The 20,010-nt window shown below is 47.4% G+C and overlaps 1 protein-coding gene across 1 annotated transcript; it reads right to left on the bottom strand.

Annotated features, from left to right (window-relative positions):
- Nucleotides 1-326: 326 nt before the first annotated feature.
- On the bottom strand, nt 327-1,683 carry LOC123097588 (uncharacterized). Its single transcript, XM_044519369.1, has 5 exons — nt 1,566-1,683; nt 989-1,465; nt 851-903; nt 667-761; nt 327-589 (listed from the first exon to the last, which is right to left on the bottom strand). The coding sequence occupies exons 1-4, from the start codon at nt 1,647-1,649 to the stop codon at nt 689-691; spliced, it is 687 nt and encodes a 228-aa protein (XP_044375304.1). The 5' UTR covers nt 1,650-1,683; the 3' UTR covers nt 327-589; nt 667-688.
- Nucleotides 1,684-20,010: the final 18,327 nt, after the last annotated feature.

The raw sequence follows: 20,010 nt of genomic DNA, 5'->3' as shown, positions 1-20,010 counted from the left end.
ACACACACTGCAAATTAGCCGGTGGAATGAAAGTGTTTCTTCGAAAGCACTAGCTATTAAAATTGTTCATTTAGAGAAGTACGTTTTCAGTTACAGTACACCAGATGGTTTTGCCTTGTGCTCGTGCCCTTATTTACAAAACAAGTGGAATGCTTGTGGTATCAGATATTAAGATCGTGGCTACCAGGCGATGCGCTAAAAATCTCCCTCAAGTTATCAGTACTAGATAGGGGGCGCGGCTTGCCGCGCGTTGCCCGCCGAACGACGGGGCAAACAACAGCACACAGAGATGCTAATGGAGATGATCCTAACATGCTGAAAAGATAGATTATAATGTTAATTGTTCAGGGGCAATAAAGCTTGAATGTGAACTGCCTTCGTTCGACGTGGGGAGGTACAAAAGCATGTAATTTGCATCTAATCCGGAGTAGCATAACAGAGGGTTTCATGCATTTATACATAGTGCTATACAGCTGCAAGATCAAGCTGCGTGTATGACAAAAGCGACGGGTCCTGAATCTGGCAAGGTTCAATGCAACGTAGACTCGGAGAATGGCTTATTCCATCGTGTTGTTGTAATGATGGGAGCCTGAAAAAACATATGAAATTGTGAACAATAATGTGTGATGTTGTTTGAGACGGGTCTAGGAGATGATGTATGTCTACCTGCAATGGCGTGTGTGCTGCTCTATTTTCCAGGGAATAGTGCTCGGCGTGCGGTCCTCATCTTCTTGTTACTTTTAGAAGGTAGACGATAGATGCTGACAATGAGTAATTGTGTAGTTAGGACACAGAAGCCACAGCTGGGTTGTATGTGAAGACAACGATAAGAAAATGGAGTGGAGAGCACCTATTAGTATTTGCTGTGACCGGGGTTGATGCACTTTCTTCTTCACTGGTATCCTGGGGGCAAGCAACTAATAAGAGAAACGAGCATGAAGTACGTGCTACCACATGATAATGAAGATACCTTGCCGTGCGGTTTTACCTCGGACAGCATGATTTGGTAATTGGCCCGTGGAGTATTCTTGTGCGTAGAAGGTAGCACATTAGCTTCTTGTTTAGGCTTAGGTTGAGGACCCTGGTTGATTGCGGTCAGTGAAGAGAGTTGGTTACGCAGGGCGCTGGCCTGATCGTAGAGCGCCGACGACCAGAACTCCTCAACCTGAAGTTTTCTATTGCATTTTTTCAACTTCGCGAAATTTGCATCATCTACCGTGATTATACCTGTTTTCTGAAGGTATCCAAGGGCGGCAACACACGTAGATTCAATGCATGGTCCATGAAATTCCTTTGTTGTGCTTGACAGTCTTTTGCTGTGCGGGGGCAGGTCATTAGAGACAGAGATACCCACATCGTCACTGCCTATGTCGGTGAAAGTGAATGGATGGATTGTGCCACCAATTCTTTCAATTGCTTGTTCAAGAATGAATTGCTTGCTGATGGTGACACAGATAGGAGATTGCTTTGATTTAACAAAAGGTAGAATGTAAATGTCAGCACGCAATGGGTTATGAAATCGACGAATGAAGAGGAGAATGAGATGACAACAGCTTGGAACTAACCGGAGGAAAGCCCTTGACCAGCAGCTCATCATTTGTGGGCAGCTTGATGGACGAGGTTGTCAATGCAGAGGAGGGTTCATCCATGGCGGCGGCTGGACTGGAAGAAGAGGGTCGTGGAAGTGAGAGGGGAACAGATCTGAAAACACGGTATGCAAAGAGAGCTGGTATATAGTTAACCTAGCTGGTTGGGCCTCTTTTGATGGGCCGCCCCGTCGTCCTTGTGGCTTGTGGGTTGCCTGTGCATTGGGCTAGGTGCCTTGAGTGGCCTGTAAAATAATTGTTGCTATATGCTGTTAGTAAAAAAAATGGCAATGTTGATAAGGTAAATTAGATGGGAATATAAGCGGCCAACCAGTGTCAATGCGCACGATTAAACAGAAGCAGTGCCTCACATCACAGATGGCATAGCATTGATGCAAACCATACAACAGAGCATGTTCAAACTAAGGATTGCATAGCCCAGAATAGCACGACGACGAATATAATTTACATAGTTAAGTTCGATAGGCTGGGAGTTAAGGGAGTACATCCCTGGTACACACCATATAATTTACATAGATAAGTTCAGTGGACTGGGGTAGTGCATAATAGAGTAGAGTAGTGCAGCACATGCCACATAGCTTACATAGATAATAAGTTCAGTAGGGAATTACATAGGAGAGCAACGGTCGTAGCACAGATGTAAGATGCACAGACCACGTAGTAGAAGATAGCAAGTTGATACCACCAAGCGATCCTCAAGAGGATCGCGTTGGCAAGTTGGCGATGCTGTATCAGAAGTGCTCCTCGGGCAAAGTGTCGAAGTCTGCAGAGCAATTACCTTCATTGTCAAAGATCTCCTTATCCAGCCAGCTTCTCATGTAGGGTGGATTCTTTGGTGGCACGGGCTCGGGGTCCACTGAACAGTTGTCTTCCTCATCAGTAAAGCCTGGCTTTGGGTCATATGGATATGTCCCAATGGACTGCAGGTACTCAACAGCAAGGATGGTGTTATGCTCAAGGTACTCACATATGTGTTGAGCACTCTGGAGAGTCGCATTGAGCTCAATGTCTGCCTGCGTTGATCCAGGGGACATGCCCTCATCAATCAGACGCTGAAGTTGGATGGTTGCTGAAAATCCAGTATCCAGTGAGTTATCCCAGCCTTTGCTGAGCTTCTTTATTATCTCTTGTTTCTCACCAAGCTGCTTCAGTACTGTTTGATTGACATTTTTGATGGATTCAATGACATCTTTTTCAGCCACCTTCTCCATCATGTCTTTGTTTGTCTTCATAATGGAGTCAAGAGTGTTGCTCTTCTCTTCCAGTTGCTGCGCCAGAGATGTATTGACCTTTTTCAGTGTTTCGATACCGCGGTCCTTTTCTTTCAGACGCTCACGCAGTGACTCGTTGTTAAGCCTCGCAGACTGAAGTTTGTTATAGTTATAATCACCTGGGACCACACTGTGTTCCTGCTCCATGAATTCCATGGCTTTACGCGCAACATTATAAGGGCATTTTTATTCCTTAGTTGGTTTTGGTGATTGATGACAATGCTTTTGCGGACTAATCATGTGCATCAAATATTTCAGATATATTGACTAGGCACAAGATGATTGGGTTCCCTCAAAGGCTATAGAAGACGACGTTTCTCTTCGGTTCTTTTCGGTGGTATTGAGTCGTAGGGAAGCCGTACTATTAAGAGGGGGTCCGCTTTGGAAAGGTTGGGTGGATTGATCACGTACACATCGTCCCTTGCACCTCCTTTCCTCTTGCCTTTGGAGCATCCTAAGTTTTCCTTGTCTATGCAATTATAGCTCTTGTCTGCCGAACTAGGAAGTGCGGTAGTACCGCTCGTCAGAGCGGTAGTACCGCAGGACCTTGCGGTAGTACCGCCCGCTGGTGCGGTAGTACCGCAAGGCCCCATGGTAGTACCGCTTCTGGTAAGCGGTAGTACCGTGGTCCCTGCTTAGTTCCGCAACTACGCGGCTGTAAGGGGCGGATGTAATTTTTTACATCCGCACCTCGCGCGGTAGTACCGCGGCTGGCTTACGGTACTACCGCGTCGGGTTTTTGCATCGACTCTTACTCTGCGGAAGTAGCCACGGATGTAATTTTTTATATCCGTGCCTTCCCATCCCTGGACAGCCCCTGCCTTGCGGTAGTACCGCAAGGGGGAGCGGTAGTACCGCACCAGCAGTACTACCACCCTCTGCCTTAGTGCATGTGTGGCTGTTCTGGTCTCTGCTGCGTGGGCGGTAGTACCGCGGGGCTCTGCGGTAGTACCGCGCCTCAGGTGCGGTAGTACCGCGTGCCCCTGCGGTAGTACCGCGTCTCAGGTGCGGTAGTACCGCGCTGCGCAGGCTGAGTTGGTGGATAATGGTTGGATTTGTTCTTCCACTATATAAGGGGTGTCTTCCTCCTCTAGTTGACTACCTCTTCCACCTCCAAGCTCCATTGTTGCTCTAAGCTCCATTTTCGCCCGATCTCCTTCCCTAGCCAATCAAACTTGTTGATTCTCTAGGGATTAGTTGAGGAGGCCCCGATCTACACTTCCACCAAGAGATATTTGAATCCCCCCACTAATCCCTTGTGGATCTTGTTACTCTTGGGTGTTGAGCACCCTAGACGGTTGAGGTCACCGTGGAGCCATACTCCATTGTGGTGAAGCTTCGTGGTGTCGTTGGGAGCCTCCAATTAAGTTGTGGAGATTGCCCCAACCTTGTTTGTAAAGGTTCGGTCGCCGCCTTCAAGGACACCAATAGTGGAATCACGGCATCTCGCATTGTGTGAGGGCGTGAGGAGAATACGGTGGCCCTAGTGGCTTCTTGGGGAGCATTGTGCCTCCACACCGCTCCAACGGAGACGTACTTCCTCTCAAAGGGAAGGAACTTCGGTAACACATCCTCGTCTTCACCGGCTCCACTCTTGGTTATCTCGTGCCTTTACTTGTGCAAGTTTATTTGTGCCTTATCTCTTGCTTGCGTGTATGCTTATTGTTGTTGCATCATATAGGTTGCTCACCTAGTTGCATATCTAGACAACCTACTTTGATGCAAAGTTTAAATTGGTAAAGAAAAGCTAAAAATTGTTAGTTGCCTATTCACCCCCCTCTAGTCAACTATATCGATCCTTTCAATTGGTATCAGAGCCTCGTCTCTTTATTAAGGACTTTGCCGTCCGAAGAGTATGGTTGACGCCGTAGACGGTGTGGAGGAGCACTCCGGTGTGAATCCGGTCTCGTCTACGGGAGATGGGGGAACCGCGGTCTCTCGTGAGGAATTAAATGTGGCGTTGGACACATTGAAAACCTCCATGACTACCGAGGTCGAAAGCATGTTTAATAAATACTTAAAAGGGCTTAAACTTTCCACCGCACCGTTGAAAGTGGGTGATCCCGCCAACAAGGTGACGGATGCTACCTCCGACAAAGGGGAAGCTGCTAGCGAGAAAGCTCCTTCTTCTAGTGGTAAAAATGGCACCGGCATCTTTGCCCATGTGGAACCTCCACCTGTCTATGGTGGACCGCTCCCTTCCACTCATTTGAATCATGCCGGCCCGGCTCCGAAGATTGAGAAGAATGTAGATTTTGATTATTGGGTCTATCGTTTTAAGCATCATTTAAATTATGTGAACACTAACCTTTGGAGAATCATTGAAGAAGGTTTTTATCCGCATGACCGAAGTAACTTCACTCCTAGAGAAGTTGTGGATCATCAATTCAATGAGAATGCTCTCTTCATCATCCAAGAAGCAATCCCGCCCGAAGATCTTCCTCATCTCCGGCCCTACACCGTGGCCAAAGATGCTTGGCTCCAAGTTGTTTCCCTCTATCGGGGAAGCGCAAGCATTCAACGCTCCAACTATGAAGTGGTGCAAGATGAAGCCGATGAGTTTGCAATGAAAGAAGATGAAGAACCTCGTGAGCTTTTTCGGAGAGTAACCAAACTCGCGGTCTCTCTCCGAGATCATGGAAGTAAAGACACGGATGACAATTGGATCAAGCGCAAATTCCTCAAGGCAATGATGCCCTACCACAAAGCCATGTCCTCCGTCATTCGTCAAAGGCCGGACTTCCACACCTTGTCCTCAAGTGAAGTGTTGGATGAGTTCGTTGCTATGAGCATCTTGGACAAGACCGCCGACAATGCGGTTCTTCGCTCTCAAAGAGTAAATAAGCCCAACCTTGATCTAAAGGCCAAGGTTAGTATGGAGGAAGAGGATGAAGAGGAGGAAGAGGAGGGAAACCTCGAAGATACAAAGTATGCCTATCATGAACACATGGCTCTTGCTTCAAGGCAATTTTGGAGCAAGAAGAACTCAAGGCCAAACTTCAACAAGAACAATTCAATTGGCGCAAAGGGCAAGCAACGGGTGAGGACTTGCTTCAATTGTGGCAATGTGAGCCACTTTGTTGCGGAGCCCTTACGAGAAGAGGGAAGACAATGGTGGCAAGCTCATCCGAAAGGACAAGGCCAAGTCATTCCCCAACAAGAGCAACTTCACCAAGAAGACTCCTCCCAAGGCATTAGTCGTACAAGAAGAGTACAACAAGGATGATGACGATGATGAAGATGGTGAGTCGGTTGCCATGGCCTCTGTGGCCATTGCGATGACTCCACGGATGTCTCTCTTCAACTCACCCAATGAGAACATCGCCGCCAAGTGCCTCATGGCTAAAGCCACCAACAAGGTAACCCCCAACATCAAAACTACCATCATTAATCATCCTTCTTCGACGGATAGCATTGATGAACATGAGGGGACAAATGTGGAGGAAAATGAGTTTCAGACCTTTATGGGTAAACTCAAGGGTAAATCCAAGAAGCACTTCGTTGCTCTCTTGGAACAACTTGGTGAAGCCAATGACATGATCGAGGCTCACGAAGACACCATCTCTAAGATGGAGGGGCATAGTCGTGACTATGTCGATGAGATTTCAGATCTTTCCAATGCTCTTGATGAAGAGCGTGGTCTTCGTTTGGCTCTTGAGGAGTCATACAACGATGATCATGCTAAGTTAAAGAAAGATCTTGATCATGCTCTTGTTGTGTCTCGTGTGCTAAACTCCGAGAAGGCAAAGCTTGGGGTTGATCTTGCTAGACTCAAAGTGGAGTTTGACATTCTTGACAAGGCTCACAAAGTCTTGAAGGGTGTTCATGCTAGCCTCAAGGAGTCTCATGATCAACTCCAAGTGAAGCTAACTAAGGAGAAAGCCAACTTTCCTCATATGGTGTTAATTGATAATGCAAATGCTACTAATCCTTGTTGTGAGCATGTGCATCTTGTTGAGGAGAATGCTAAGTTGAAGGAGCAACTTGAGAAAGGCCTTGTGTCATGCATACAAGGTGAGAAGAACCTCAACGACCTTTTGAGCAATCAAAAGGAAGTTGTGGCCAAGGAGGGGATTGGGTTCGCACCCAAGCCCAAGAACAAGAAGAAGAATGACAAGACCAAACGACCTCCTCCTCTCAAGCAAACTTTTGTGAAGGAGGGAGAGGGTGCTTCCAAGGAGAAGAAGAACAATGCGAAGGGTGGCGGTGTCAAGAAGGGCAATGCCACCCCTTCCAACAAAGCCGGCGACTTTAATCCTTCTTATGTGCTATGTCGTGCTAGTGATGGGCATGTTTATGCCAAATTTGTTGGTTCTCCTCATGAGTATATTGAATGGTCTATTTGGGTTCCTAAGACCCTTGTTACTAACATCAAAGGACCCATTACAAAATGGCTACCTAAAACCAAGAATTGATCTCTTGTAGGTGTTTGCTTCCGGTGGGGGATCATGGTTGCTCGATAGTGGAGCTACAAATCATATGACCGGAAGCAAGGACTTGGTGGTGGACGTGCACAAGATTCCATCTATGCCCACCAATGTCGAGTGGGGTGATGCCTCGTCTTCTAAGGTATTGGGACTCGGCAAAGTTGTCATTTCTCATGATCTCACGATCGAGAAGGTCATGCTAGTTGAGTCCCTTGCATACAATTTACTTTCCGTTCGTCAACTTGCAATCATGGGCTTTGCCACTTTCTTTGATATTGATACCGTGGCCCTCTTGTGGAGCAAGACTCTTAAAGTAGCCTTTGTTGGGCATGTCGAAAACGGTCTCTATGTGATTAACTTTTCGGAGCGACCCACTAAGACCGCGACATGCCTAATGGCTACAGTTGACGTGGGATGGCTTTGGCATCGCCGGTTAGCCCATGTCAATATGAGATCTTTGCAAAGTCTTCTCAAGGGGGACCATGTCCGTGGACTAACGAATGTTAGTTTTGCTAAAGATCATGCTTGCAGTGCTTGTATCAAAGGAAAGCTACATGAGACGGCTCACCCTCCCACAACTATCATTTACTCGAAGAGGCCTTTGGAGCTCCTTCATTTTGATCTCTTTGGGCCTCCATCCTTTGATAGTCTTGGGGGTAGGAAGTATTGCTTGGTGATTGTGGATGACTATTCAAGATACACTTGGGTGTATTTCTTCAAGAGGAAGAGCGAGACCCAACAAACCGTCATTGACTTTGCGAATGAAGCCCAACGTCAACACAATACAAAGATCTTGACATTAAGAAGTGACAACGGCACCGAGTTCAAGAACTATACCTTGGATGAGTTTCTTAGTGATGAGGGGATCAAGCATCAATATTCCGCACCTTACACCCCTCAACAAAACGGTGTTGCGGAGAGGAAGAACCGGACGTTGATGGATGCGGCAAGGACTATGATGGCGGAGTTCAAGTCTCCATACAACTTTTGGGCCGAAGCCATCAACACCGCGTGTCATGCATCCAATCGGCTCTACCTCCGCAAGGGCTTGAACAAGACTCCATATGAGATACTCACCGGTAACAAGCCCAACCTCAAGTACTTTCGGGTGTTCGGGTGTAAGTGTTTCATTCTCAAGAAAGGTGTTCGGTTGTCTAAATTTGAGGCTAGAGCTTATGAGGGCATATTTGTTGGTTATGCTACAAACTCTCATGCTTACCGTGTCCTCAATAAATCTACGGGACTTATTGAGGAGACGTGTAACGTGGAGTTTGATGAGAATAACGGCTCCCAAGTGGAGCAAAGTGGCACTTGTGATGTAGGTGATGAAATTCCTCCTCAAGCCATAAGAAGAATGGGTGTTGGTTTTATACTACCCATTGAGGAACCCCTTGTGGCCGAAGGAGAAGGACAATGCTCCACCCAAGTGGAGCCATCACCAACCCAAGGCCCACACGCTTCTGAAGAACAAAATGAAGACCCTCAACCTCATGAACAAGACCAAGGTCAAGATCATGCTCGAGACGGTGGTGGCACACCAAGTGATGCCCAAGGTCAAGTTCTCTCCTCCGAGCAAGTTCAAGATCAAGAACAAGCTCAAGACGGCGCTCAAGATGATCAAGTGACCACTCCTCGACTCACCACCGAGAAGGAATTGGAGCGTCGTGCCGCCAAGATTGCATCCAAGCTCTCCACCAAGGGTCATCTCATGAAGAATGTGCTTGGAAGCATTCAAAAGGGGGTAAGCACTCGTAGACAATTGGCAAACTATTGTGAACATCAAACGTTTGTCTCTTGTGTTGAACCCCATAAGGTATATGAAGCACTCGAAGATCCGGATTGGCTTAATGCCATGCATGAAGAACTTAACAACTTCGAGTACAACAAGGTGTGGAGATTAGTGCCGAGGCCAACGGGGAACCACAATGTCATTGGAACCAAGTGGATATTCAAGAACAAGCAAGATGCTCATGGGACCATCATTCGCAACAAGGCACGATTGGTGGCACAAGGCTACTCCCAAGTCGAGGGTATCAACTACGGTGAAACCTTTGCTCCCGTTGCTCGCCTTGAATCTATTCGTTTATTGATTGCTTATGCTTCTCATCACAACTTTAAGTTGCAACAAATGGATGTGAAGAGTGCTTTTATTAATGGTCCCATTAATGAGTTGGTTTATGTCAAGCAACCCCCCGGGTTCGAGGATCCCTACTTTCCCGATCATGTGTATCAACTCGATAAGGCACTCTATGGCCTTAAACAAGCCCCACGTGCGTGGTATGACCACCTTACCGAGTTGTTACAAGATCGTGGGTTTGAAGTTGGGCTAATCGACCCCACTCTTTTTACTAAGAAGGTCAAAGGGGAGTTGTTTGTATGCCAACTATATGTTGATGACATTATCTTTGGTTCCCCTAACAAAGCTTTCAATGAGGAATTTGCTGCACTCATGACCTCAAAGTTCAAGATGTCTTCCATGGGAGAGTTGAAGTTCTTTCTCGGTTTCGAAGTAAAGCAAAGAAGAGAAGGAACATTCATCAACCAAGCCAAATACACTCAAGACATGCTCAAGAGATTCAAACTAAGTGATGTCAAGCCGGCGTCCACTCCAATGCCCACCAAGTGCCAAATTGACATCGGTCCCAATGGTAAAGCGGTGGATCAAAAGGTATATCGCTCCATGATTGGTTTACTTTATCTTTGTGCATCTAGACCGGATATCATGTTGAGTGTGGGAATTTGTGCACGGTTTCAAGCCGCACCTAAGGAAAGCCACTTTGTGGCGGTCAAGCAAATCTTTCGATATTTGGCTCATACCCCAAATTTTGGCTTATGGTACCCAAGAGGAGCAAACTTCAAGCTTGTAGGATATTCGGACTCCGATTGGGCGGGAGACAAAGTGGATAGGAAGTCCACTTCCGGAGGGTGCCAATTCCTTGGTTTCTCTTTGGTAAGTTGGTCATCTAAAAAGCAAAGTTGTGTGTCTCTCTCGTCCACCGAAGCGGAGTATGTGGCGACCGGGAGTTGTTGTGCACAACTCTTATGGATGAGGCAAACTTTAAAGGATTACGGTGTCATTTGTGACAAAGTGCCTCTTTGGTGTGATAATGAAAGTGCCATCAAGATTTCTCTCAACACCGTGCAGCACTTCAAGACGAAGCATATTGAGATTCGGTATCACTTCATCCGAGATCACATTAGGCGAGGGGAGATCGAGCTCAACTACGTCAACACCCATGATAACCTTGCAGATATTTTCACGAAGCCTTTGGATGAAGCAAGATTTCGCGAGTTAAGGCATGAGCTAAATATCATTGTTTCGAGCAATGTTGCTTGACCCCTTGCACACCCCACCGCACTCAACTTGTTGTCTAATCTAGGTGTAGGCATGGACATAGGGGGAGTGTTGTTCTCTCAATGAACTCTCCCTCCCCCCATTATGCATAAAGTGATCAACTCTTTCACATTAGCCATTTTTGATGGTACTTGTGCTTCAAAGACGAGTTTTGGTCATGGGCCCAAGGATAATTCTTCGCGGTGCCATACCAATTGACTCAAACACAGGTGGCTCCGGCCACCGCCCTCTCCTTGGAGAGGTTGTGTCTCGTTTTTGGTCTGTGTTGGTTCTTGCCTCTCCTTCTTCGTGGCGCGCTCGTGCTTGTGGTGTCCAGTGTGTTAGTTCCTTATTGTGGTCTCTCGCTTGAAGGTTCCGTGCTTAGGAGTTATTTTTGCTTGAAACTTTTTTTGAGCCCACGGTACTACCGCGGCCTGCCACGGTACTACCGCAAGGGGGGCACGCGGTACTTCCGCACCCAGCGCGGCAGTAATTTTTTACTGCCTCCTGGGGGAGCGGTACTACGGCCTCGGTGCGGTACTTCCGCCCGGGCGGTACTACCGCGATGACGTGCGGTACTACCGCGAGAGGAGTGAGCAGTACTTCCGCACCCAGCGCGGCAGTAATTTTTTACTGCCGCCTGGGGGAGTGGTACTACGGCCTCGGTGCGGTACTTCCGCCCGGGCGGTAGTACCGCGATGACGTGCGGTACTACCGTGCGGTCAAGGGCGCGTGGGGGTTAAACACGGGCAGGGGGAGTTCTACCTCCCCCATACCCATTCGTCTCTCTCCCCACTTCGTCTCTCTCTCTCTCTCTCTCTCTCTCTCTCTCTCTCTCTCTCTCTCTCTCTCTCTCGCTCAAGAACGGCGCCGGACGCCCTCGCCGGATCTCCATCTCCGGCCGCTCTCCTCGGATTCCGACCGGTGGGATCGTTCCCCCCCACTCCCTCTTGCCATGGAACAAGGTTTCTCCCCAATCCCTCTCGTTTTCTTGTTCGTCTTGTTGCTTTTAGGTTTTGGGGAGATGCAAGTTGTTCTTGAGATTTTAGGACAAATCTATGCAAGAGTAGGATGTAGGAGAGTAGTTTTGTGTAGTGTTGGTACTTGCTATAGTTGTCCCGTGATGGATTTGATCGACCGTAGTACCGCGTGTTGACACGGTTGTGCTCAGATCTCCATGGCTATTTCGGATCTGCAACCGTGCGGTACTACCGCTCCTCAGGTGCGGTACTACCGCACGTCCGGTACTACCGCCCTACTGGCGCGGTACTACCGCACGTCCGGTACTACCGCCCTACTGGCGCGGTACTACCGCACGTCCGGTACTACCGCCCTGCGGGCGCGGTACTACCGCACGTCCGGTACTACCGCTCCTTGGAGCGGTACTACCGCACGTGGCACAACACGCGTTACTACCGTTGTCTCAAATCCCTCTTGTGGCACTTCTTTGTGCCAAGTCTATTTGTTTCTCCTGCTTTGCTGTGGTCTTTGCATTGATCCTTCTCGCGTTTCGTGCGTGTTTGTTTTGTGGTGTGTGTTTAGGTGGTGGCTCAGGTGCTCCGGCTCGCCGCTCCAATCCAAGCCGTGACACGGGATCCAAGTGTATGCGCAACACAGAGGTAGCAGAGGGCTCCAATGCCCCCAACGCAGAACCAAGACCTTTGCCACTAAAGAGAAGGAACCCGCCAAGGGCATGGATGAGATACCGCTTGCTGAGTTCATCGCTCGGAGGAAGGTCAATCCGTATGGAAACCCTCGTGCTAACTTTCGAGGGAATGATCTATTCTGGACCAAGCAGCAGAATCTCATTTATCTGGATGTCATCAAGGCCAAGCAAAATACCCATGTGGAGGTGAAGTGGATCAACATGCATCACATGCGCAAAGAGGCGCACCGGGAATACTTTGGTGAGGCTTTGGACCTCGTGGAGCAATTTGGCATTGAGCATATCATCTCATTCCACAAAGACTATGATCCTGAGATCCTTGCCCAGTTCTTTGCCTCCGTGCATTTTCATCCCAATGAGGAAAGGATCATGACTTGGATGACCAATGGCCGACAGCTGACTGCTACCTGGAAGGAATTCATGACCCTGCTTGGGGTTCCGGATTAGGGGCTCAACACACCCCAAGGTGTTCGCCCTCATGCCAATTCCGAGTCTGCCAACAAGAACAAGCTCATGCCCTACCTTGTGGAGAAGAAGCTCTCCAATGGCAAGTCAACTTGGGTACTCAACTCCTTTCTTGACATCATGCACCGGATCTTCTGCAACACTCTCTTCCCACGCGTTGGGGACAAGGACAAGGTGCATGCCTATCTGGTGGACATGATGCTCTTGTGTGAAGATGCTCGCAACTCTCAGACACAGCCACTTGATGTCTCACATATCATGTGGATTGAACTTCGGTTTGCGGTCTACAACCGCAAGGTCCCCATCTATGGACCTTATTTGTCTCAGTTGATCTCGGCTACTTGGGTGCGGGTCTACCCTCAGGATGAGTTTGAGGCCCCTGGTTGGATCCGGCATGAGCCCATCAACCTCCGTATCAAGTCTCAGTGGGCCAACACTACCTCTCGTGCTGATACTGTGGCTGCCATGGACATGGATGCAGATGAGGATGAGGAGGAGGCAGCAAACGAGGACAGCTCTGAGGGTTACATCCCTCCCACCTCCGAGCCTTCTTGGGCTAAGCGACTGAAGAACAAGATGAAGATGTTGTTCTGTATGCAAGCCAAGGGGCAGTACCAGACCCATGTGGCTTCCAAGGAGACTCGCCGCCACGACAAGCGGATTTTCAGGTCTTTTGGCGAGAACATATCTAGCGGGTCAGAGGTGAACATCACCCCAGAGGCAGAATGGCTGCACAAGCAGGGCTATCGGTGGACCGAGTCTGAGGAGGAGTCCGTCCCAGCTGCAGAGTCCGACGAGGAGCGTGCCAGTGACTACTCCGCTTGAGCCACCACTATTGCTGTAGGTGTCCTCTCTGCCTTTTTGGCGTCTCGATGCCAAAGGGGGAGAGAGTGTAGGATTTGCTGTGAGTTATGTTGTGTTTGGGTCAGTTGAACTTCGTTTATTTCGTTTGCTTTGGTTTGTGCTCGTGAGACCTTCTATCATATGGTGTAAGACATATGCACTCTATCGTACCGTAGTGAGCTTATTCTATCTTGTGCTTATTTCATTTTGCTCCTGTCTATCTTGCTTCGCTTTAGCCTAATTGCAAGATTTGCCTTGTCTATAAAATATAGGGGGAGTGTTGATCCTAGTATGTGTGCCGTGCAGTCCAAAGCACTCACCGAGATAGCACACATCTAGGGGGAGCCCGTCTATATTTTAGAGACTTGGGGTTTGCCCTTGCTCTTTGCGTTATACCCTCGTGCAAATCTTGTGTTGTCATCAATCCACCAAAAAGGGGGAGATTGTAAGGGCATTTTTATCCCTTAGTTGGTTTTGGTGATTGATGACAATGCTTTTGCGGACTAATCATGTGCATCAAATATTTCAGATATATTGACTAGGCACAAGATGATTGGGTTCCCCTCAAAGGCTATAGAAGATGGCGTTTCTCTTCGGTTCTTTTCGGTGGTATTGAGTCGTAGGGAAGCCGTACTATTAAGAGGGGGTCCGCTTTGGAAAGGTTGGGTGGATTCATCACGTACACATCGTCCCTTGCACCTCCTTTCCTCTTGCCTTTGGAGCATCCTAAGTTTTCCTTGTCTATGCAATTATAGCTCTTGTCTGCCGAACTAGGAAGTGCGGTAGTACCGCAGGACCTTGCGGTAGTACCGCCCGCTGGTGCGGTAGTACCGCAAGGCCCCACGGTAGTACCGCTTCTGGTAAGCGGTAGTACCGTGGTCCCTGCTTAGTTCCGCAACTACGCGGCTGTAAGGGGCGGATGTAATTTTTTACATCCGCACCTCGCGCGGTAGAACCGCGGCTGGCTTACGGTACTACCGCGTCGGGTTTTTGCATCAACTCCTACTCCGCGGAAGTAGCCACAGATGTAATTTTTTTATATCCGTGCCTTCCCATCCTTGGACAGTCCCTGCCTTGCGGTAGTACCGCAAGGGGGAGCGGTAGTACCGCGCCAGCAGTACTACCGCCCTCTGCCTTAGTGCATGTGTGGCTGTTCTGGTCTCTGCTGCATGGGCGGTAGTACCGCGGGGCTCTGCGGTAGTACCGCATACCCCTGTGGTAGTACCGCGTGCCCCTGCGGTAGTACCGCGTCTCAGGTGCGGTAGTACCACGCTGCGCAGGCTGAGTTGGTGGATAACGGTTGGATTTGTTCTTCCACTATATAAGGGGTGTCTTCCTCCTCTAGTTGACTACCTCTTCCACCTCCAAGCTCCATTGTTGCTCTAAGCTCCATTTTTGCCCGATCTCCTTCCCTAGCCAATCAAACTTGTTGATTCTCTAGGGATTGGTTGAGGAGGCCCCGATCTACACTCCCACCAAGAGATATTTGAATCCCCCCACTAATCCCTTGTGGATCTTGTTACTCTTGGGTGTTGAGCACCCTAGACGGTTGAGGTCACCGTGGAGCCATACTCCATTGTGGTGAAGCTTCGTGGTGTCGTTGGGAGCCTCCAATTAAGTTGTGGAGATTGCCCCAACCTTGTTTGTAAAGGTTCGGTCGCCGCCTTCAAGGGCACCAATAGTGGAATCACGGCATCTCGCATTGTATGAGGGCGTGAGGAGAATACGGTGGCCCTAGTGGCTTCTTGGGGAGCATTGTGCCTCCACACCGCTCCAACGGAGACGTACTTCCTCTCAAAGGGAAGGAACTTCGGTAACACATCCTCGTCTTCACCGGCTCCACTCTTGGTTATCTCGTGCCTTTACTTGTGCAAGTTTATTTGTGCCTTATCTCTTGCTTGCGTGTATGCTTATTGTTGTTGCATCATATAGGTTGCTCACCTAGTTGCATATCTAGACAACCTACTTTGATGCAAAGTTTAAATTGGTAAAGAAAAGCTAAAAATTGTTAGTTGCCTATTCACCCCCCCTCTAGTCAACTATATCGATCCTTTCAAACATGATTCTGTGCTTCTTCTAGATCAGTGAAAGCAGAGGTTGAAATATATGTCTGACTAACAGGACGCTCCAGTTCACTGGCAATTGGATGGAAGGCGACAGTGACTTCAAGGCACCCGCGATGAACTGCATGTGCAGAGTAGGCGGCCGTTGGAAGGCTGACTTTGTCAAACATAGCATCCAGGATGACTTTGGAAGGAAGGTCCACAGGGTTCATGTTGAAACCTGGTCCAAAAATCATAGTGTAGTAAGAGTGAATGACATCGGAAACAACACTTATTTTTAAAATGGAAGAGTAAGCAAGCAAGTCAATGCTTTGGATGCAATCGAACATATGATTCTTATTCGTTGTCTGATGTAGTTTGTGAGAAAGGGAAATCAATGCATGCAGTAAATTCAGCGAGGCAACAGGTATGTAATTTATAAAATGTAGTTAGGTTCGAGGTTGTGTTTGGAAGAGGAGTACTAACAAAACAAGATAGAGAATGAGATATCTTGTTTGGAAGGGCACTGGATTATAATTGCCTTATTTGTAATTTTGTATGCATAAATGAAGTGAGACCTAGGATCTCATTCAGCAGAGGGCTTGGATCGGAATAAAATGCAGGTATGGTTAATTTAGTCCTCACAGTATTATTGACCATACAAAAGGGCCGGTGATTATGCTATTGCTACAAGTCGATGTGGTTCAGTAATGATGAAAGGACAGGGGATAAACCAATAATATTTAAATGTGGGTATGCATATGGCATAGCAAATTAGTGTCTTTATTTATAGGATATGTGTTTTATCTAGGTGCATGTCTGTTCGCATCAAGTTGAGGGCCATTAACTCGCACCTCTCTATTGTAAGTAGGGTTAGATTTTAGAATCTACCTTCTGATAAGAACCGAGCGTTGGCGAATGATTTAGCTGGCCTAGAGTTCTCAAAGACGGTGAATCGAAGGGAAGAGCTTGGGCTGCAAGACGGGGAGGAACAACACTTAGGAAACCTAGCAAACCCATGTCCATAGACGAACCAGATCGAAATACAACAGAGGGAGGAGAAATACCTGCCGTAAAGATCAATCGTAGCTAGATGTGCTCTTCTTCATCTCGCACCGCTCGTCGATTTGAGCAGCAGCGTGGATCTAGGTATAAGTTTGAGGGGAACTGCGAGGAGAGAAGCAGGGGAGTGAAGTGGAGGAAGGGGATGAGAGCGAGTGGTTGGATGCGTATGTGAGACGGTGAGTGAATAGAATCACCTCCCGCACCGATGACGAACAGTAGAAGCCGCCGCTCCAGCCAAGTAGGGAGGCCGCACGTGTTCCTTTCTGGTGATGGTGATCTAACCGGCGGTCTAGCGATCGTCCGGTTCTTTTGTACCAGGACTCCTACCCATCCACTGGGATACGGTGGGCCCAGTCGAGAGAAGCCCACCGGGCAGCGAGAGTGATTTAACACAGCAGCACAGAACGCGTAGGAAAAAGGAAAATGCCATCATCGCTAATGGGCTGTATCTATCCTTCTGATCCAAGATGCTTTTGGGATGGGCCGGCGATAACCAACTGCGACGGAGAAGGCGATATTTTTTAGATGAATGAATTTAATAGAGAGAGTTAGCCCAGCACACCTAGGATAGAATAAGGCAGTTATATAGGCGCATGTACTAATTAAGTTCAACACCAAATCACCGGGATTACAACACGCGAACCAAAAGGACAACAGGTAAATTGTCTTCATAGTTGGTCGTTTAAATTCTAAAGGTCGAGGTGGATAACCAAATGCAACCCTGAGGAGCTGAAGGGCGTCATGTGAAAGCTTGCTCAGCCGAGCAACATCACGCTTAACTTCTGAAATCTTCCTAGCCCACTCAACGCCTAGCGTGGGCCCAGCTGGAAGTGACTCAGATACAGCCAAGGAAGATATCCGATCACAGATTGAAAAGACAGCACCTATGTAGTTACCGGTGGTCGTTGCTAGCCCTTTGATCCTTTATCTTTCTCAGCTAGTAGGTCAGTAAGCTGTAAGTTGGCCTCCTCTGATCTTTTCAATTCAATATAGTTGTAGTCTTGCAAGACCTTCTTTGGTTATCTTCCATATAGTGTATTGCCTTTTGAGAAACTACATCTATTGTGCTCTGCAAGTTATGTAGGGGAGAGCTCGAGAGCTGGACCGGTGTAGGCGGGTGTCGCAGATGCTCTTTTGAGGGATAAAATGTAACATCAGTCACAAACTGGCCCCTTCGATGTGTCTGAGAGTGATAGCGCGGTGCTGGAAGGTCGAGCTTATCTAATATACCGCCGAGTAGATATGTACCCGAAATCTCAACGATCTCCACATCATCTATGAAAAAGAGAAATTAACTGGGTGAGGATGAAGCTACGATAATTCTGTCAGACAAAGGATATGCATAATTAAATAGGCTGAGCACAGGAAGCATGGTAGAGATCGGGCACAAATGACAGTGTAAAAATGGTACATAACAGTAAATATGAAACGAGGGAATCACTGCCTTCATCTCATTAAACGATAAAGGGCATGTTCGATAGAGCCTAGTTTAACCTAGATGGTAACAGCACATAAACAAAAGCGGGCACATCCTATGCACAGAATTAGAAGATATTTCCACGGATAATGTAGCTGGTGATATCCTGATGAGGACATGACTACCTTGGATACGACCAAAAATATTGCATACATGCATATTTGTCAGGTGATTTCTAGTGCAAACTATTCAATAATCTATTTATGTTATCCAGAACAAAAATACTTCACACACTTTTGTGTTTTGTCTAATTGCAGGTGTATGGGACATTTGTACAATCCACATATGAAGATAAGGCAAAAGGAGAAGTTTAGGTTCTGTTCAAAAAGTCCTCTCACGTCACTTTTGGGCCAAGAGAAGATAGAGTCCAAGTCTCTCACGTTCTGGATTCAGATTCGGACTGCACAGACATACCTGACTCAAAACGGCAACAACTTTTTCATACGGACTCCGAATTGGGTGATTTTTTTTGTTGGAAACTAGATTTCGTGCTCTTTCCAACCCAATTGGATTCACCTTTAAATTCGTCCGGAGCATTGAGTTATGGTCGAAACAATCTGACGTTGCACCAGAATCCGAGTCAAACTACAAGTCCAAAGGTGTTGCATCACCTCCACTTGGGCCCATGAGCCTTGTACGACCTAGGGTTGGTTTTAGGCTGCCTTGGGACGTCCTCCCACCTCCTTGGCCGCCACCCCTTGCTCCTATATAAGTAGATCCATCTAGTAGCTTTTTCCTTGGGATTTGTTTAGTTAAAAGTTAGCCATTGCAACTTCGTGTACTTCGTTTGTGTCCAACGACCAGACCAAGACCGCTTACGGATCCCCACCATTATCAATACTTCATATATATTCGCAATATTCAGATTGCTTTATCATATTCTTGCTCGTTCTTCGATTGCTTGCAGGAATAGACCTTCGTGGTCAGGCTGATCGTGCTTCCGGTATCGTCAGTAACCTCAGGAGATTGGTTTAGCGATTGCTAAGGCGCAACGTCGTGCACGTTTGTAGTCGGATCGTCAAAGTCGACTCCACCAAATCGATAGTTATCATCTCATCGAAAGATCGGGACACCCTCGCCTCTATCAAGTGGTATCAGTTTTCAGGTTGCTCGGTGAGAATTTCCAGTTTCCCCTAGATTAGATTTATTTTCTTACCTATTGTCCAAGAAAAAGCCACAAAAAAGTTAGATCTATTCATCCTTTTGTCCAAGCCAGTCTGAGCCTTTGCAATTTTCTATTCATTGTTTGCATTATTGAATTATCGGTTGCATCGTCGTGTCGAGTTGCTGGTCTTAGGGTCTAGTTCGTTTAGAGTTTCGAGTTCTATTCACATTAGTCACGTCGCCGCTGCATCGTTATCCCTTCTGCTGTCCACCACACCATCCATCAAATTCCACCATGTGCTACCCATAGTTCATTGTCACAATCATAGTTGAGGTCGTTCACATCTTCGCTTGATCCAATCTGCATCTTATCTAGTTTGTCTTGGAAAGAGGGAGAGAAAAAAAAAGACAGAGAAAAAAAAGAGAGAAAAAAAAGAAAAAGAAGTCAGAAAAAAAGAGAAAGAAAAAAAGTGTGAGGGAAAAAAAAGAGAGAAGAAAAAAACAAAATTCGGATCTATCTAGACTCAATCTCGTAGTTGAATTCGGATTGGAATCTGTTTTGTGCACTGTTTAGTAAAACAGGCATACCTTCCTCATACGAAGTCCGTTTTGACTCCGCGAGTACTCAAATGAAAGCTAGCGACGAGCCGCATCTAAATAGTTGCAGAGACTAGTTCAATATTTGACACCTCAAAATCGTCTTCTAAAT

This window comes from Triticum aestivum, chromosome 4D (genome assembly GCF_018294505.1).
Source record: "Triticum aestivum cultivar Chinese Spring chromosome 4D, IWGSC CS RefSeq v2.1, whole genome shotgun sequence".
NCBI lineage: Eukaryota > Viridiplantae > Streptophyta > Magnoliopsida > Poales > Poaceae > Triticum > Triticum aestivum.
This window is presented reverse-complemented; position numbering and strand designations above follow the sequence as displayed.

Bases quoted from the DNA above. Each gene is read 5' to 3' on its own strand.
- LOC123097588 (XM_044519369.1), bottom strand. From the start codon at position 1,649: ATGGATGAACCCTCCTCTGCATTGACAACCTCGTCCATCAAGCTGCCC. The intron at 904-988 runs GTAAAACCGCAC...GCTTGCCCCCAG, and splicing joins ACCAAATCATGCTGTCCGAG to GATACCAGTGAAGAAGAAAG. The intron at 762-850 runs GTGCTCTCCACT...ACTCATTGTCAG, and splicing joins GTCACAGCAAATACTAATAG to CATCTATCGTCTACCTTCTA.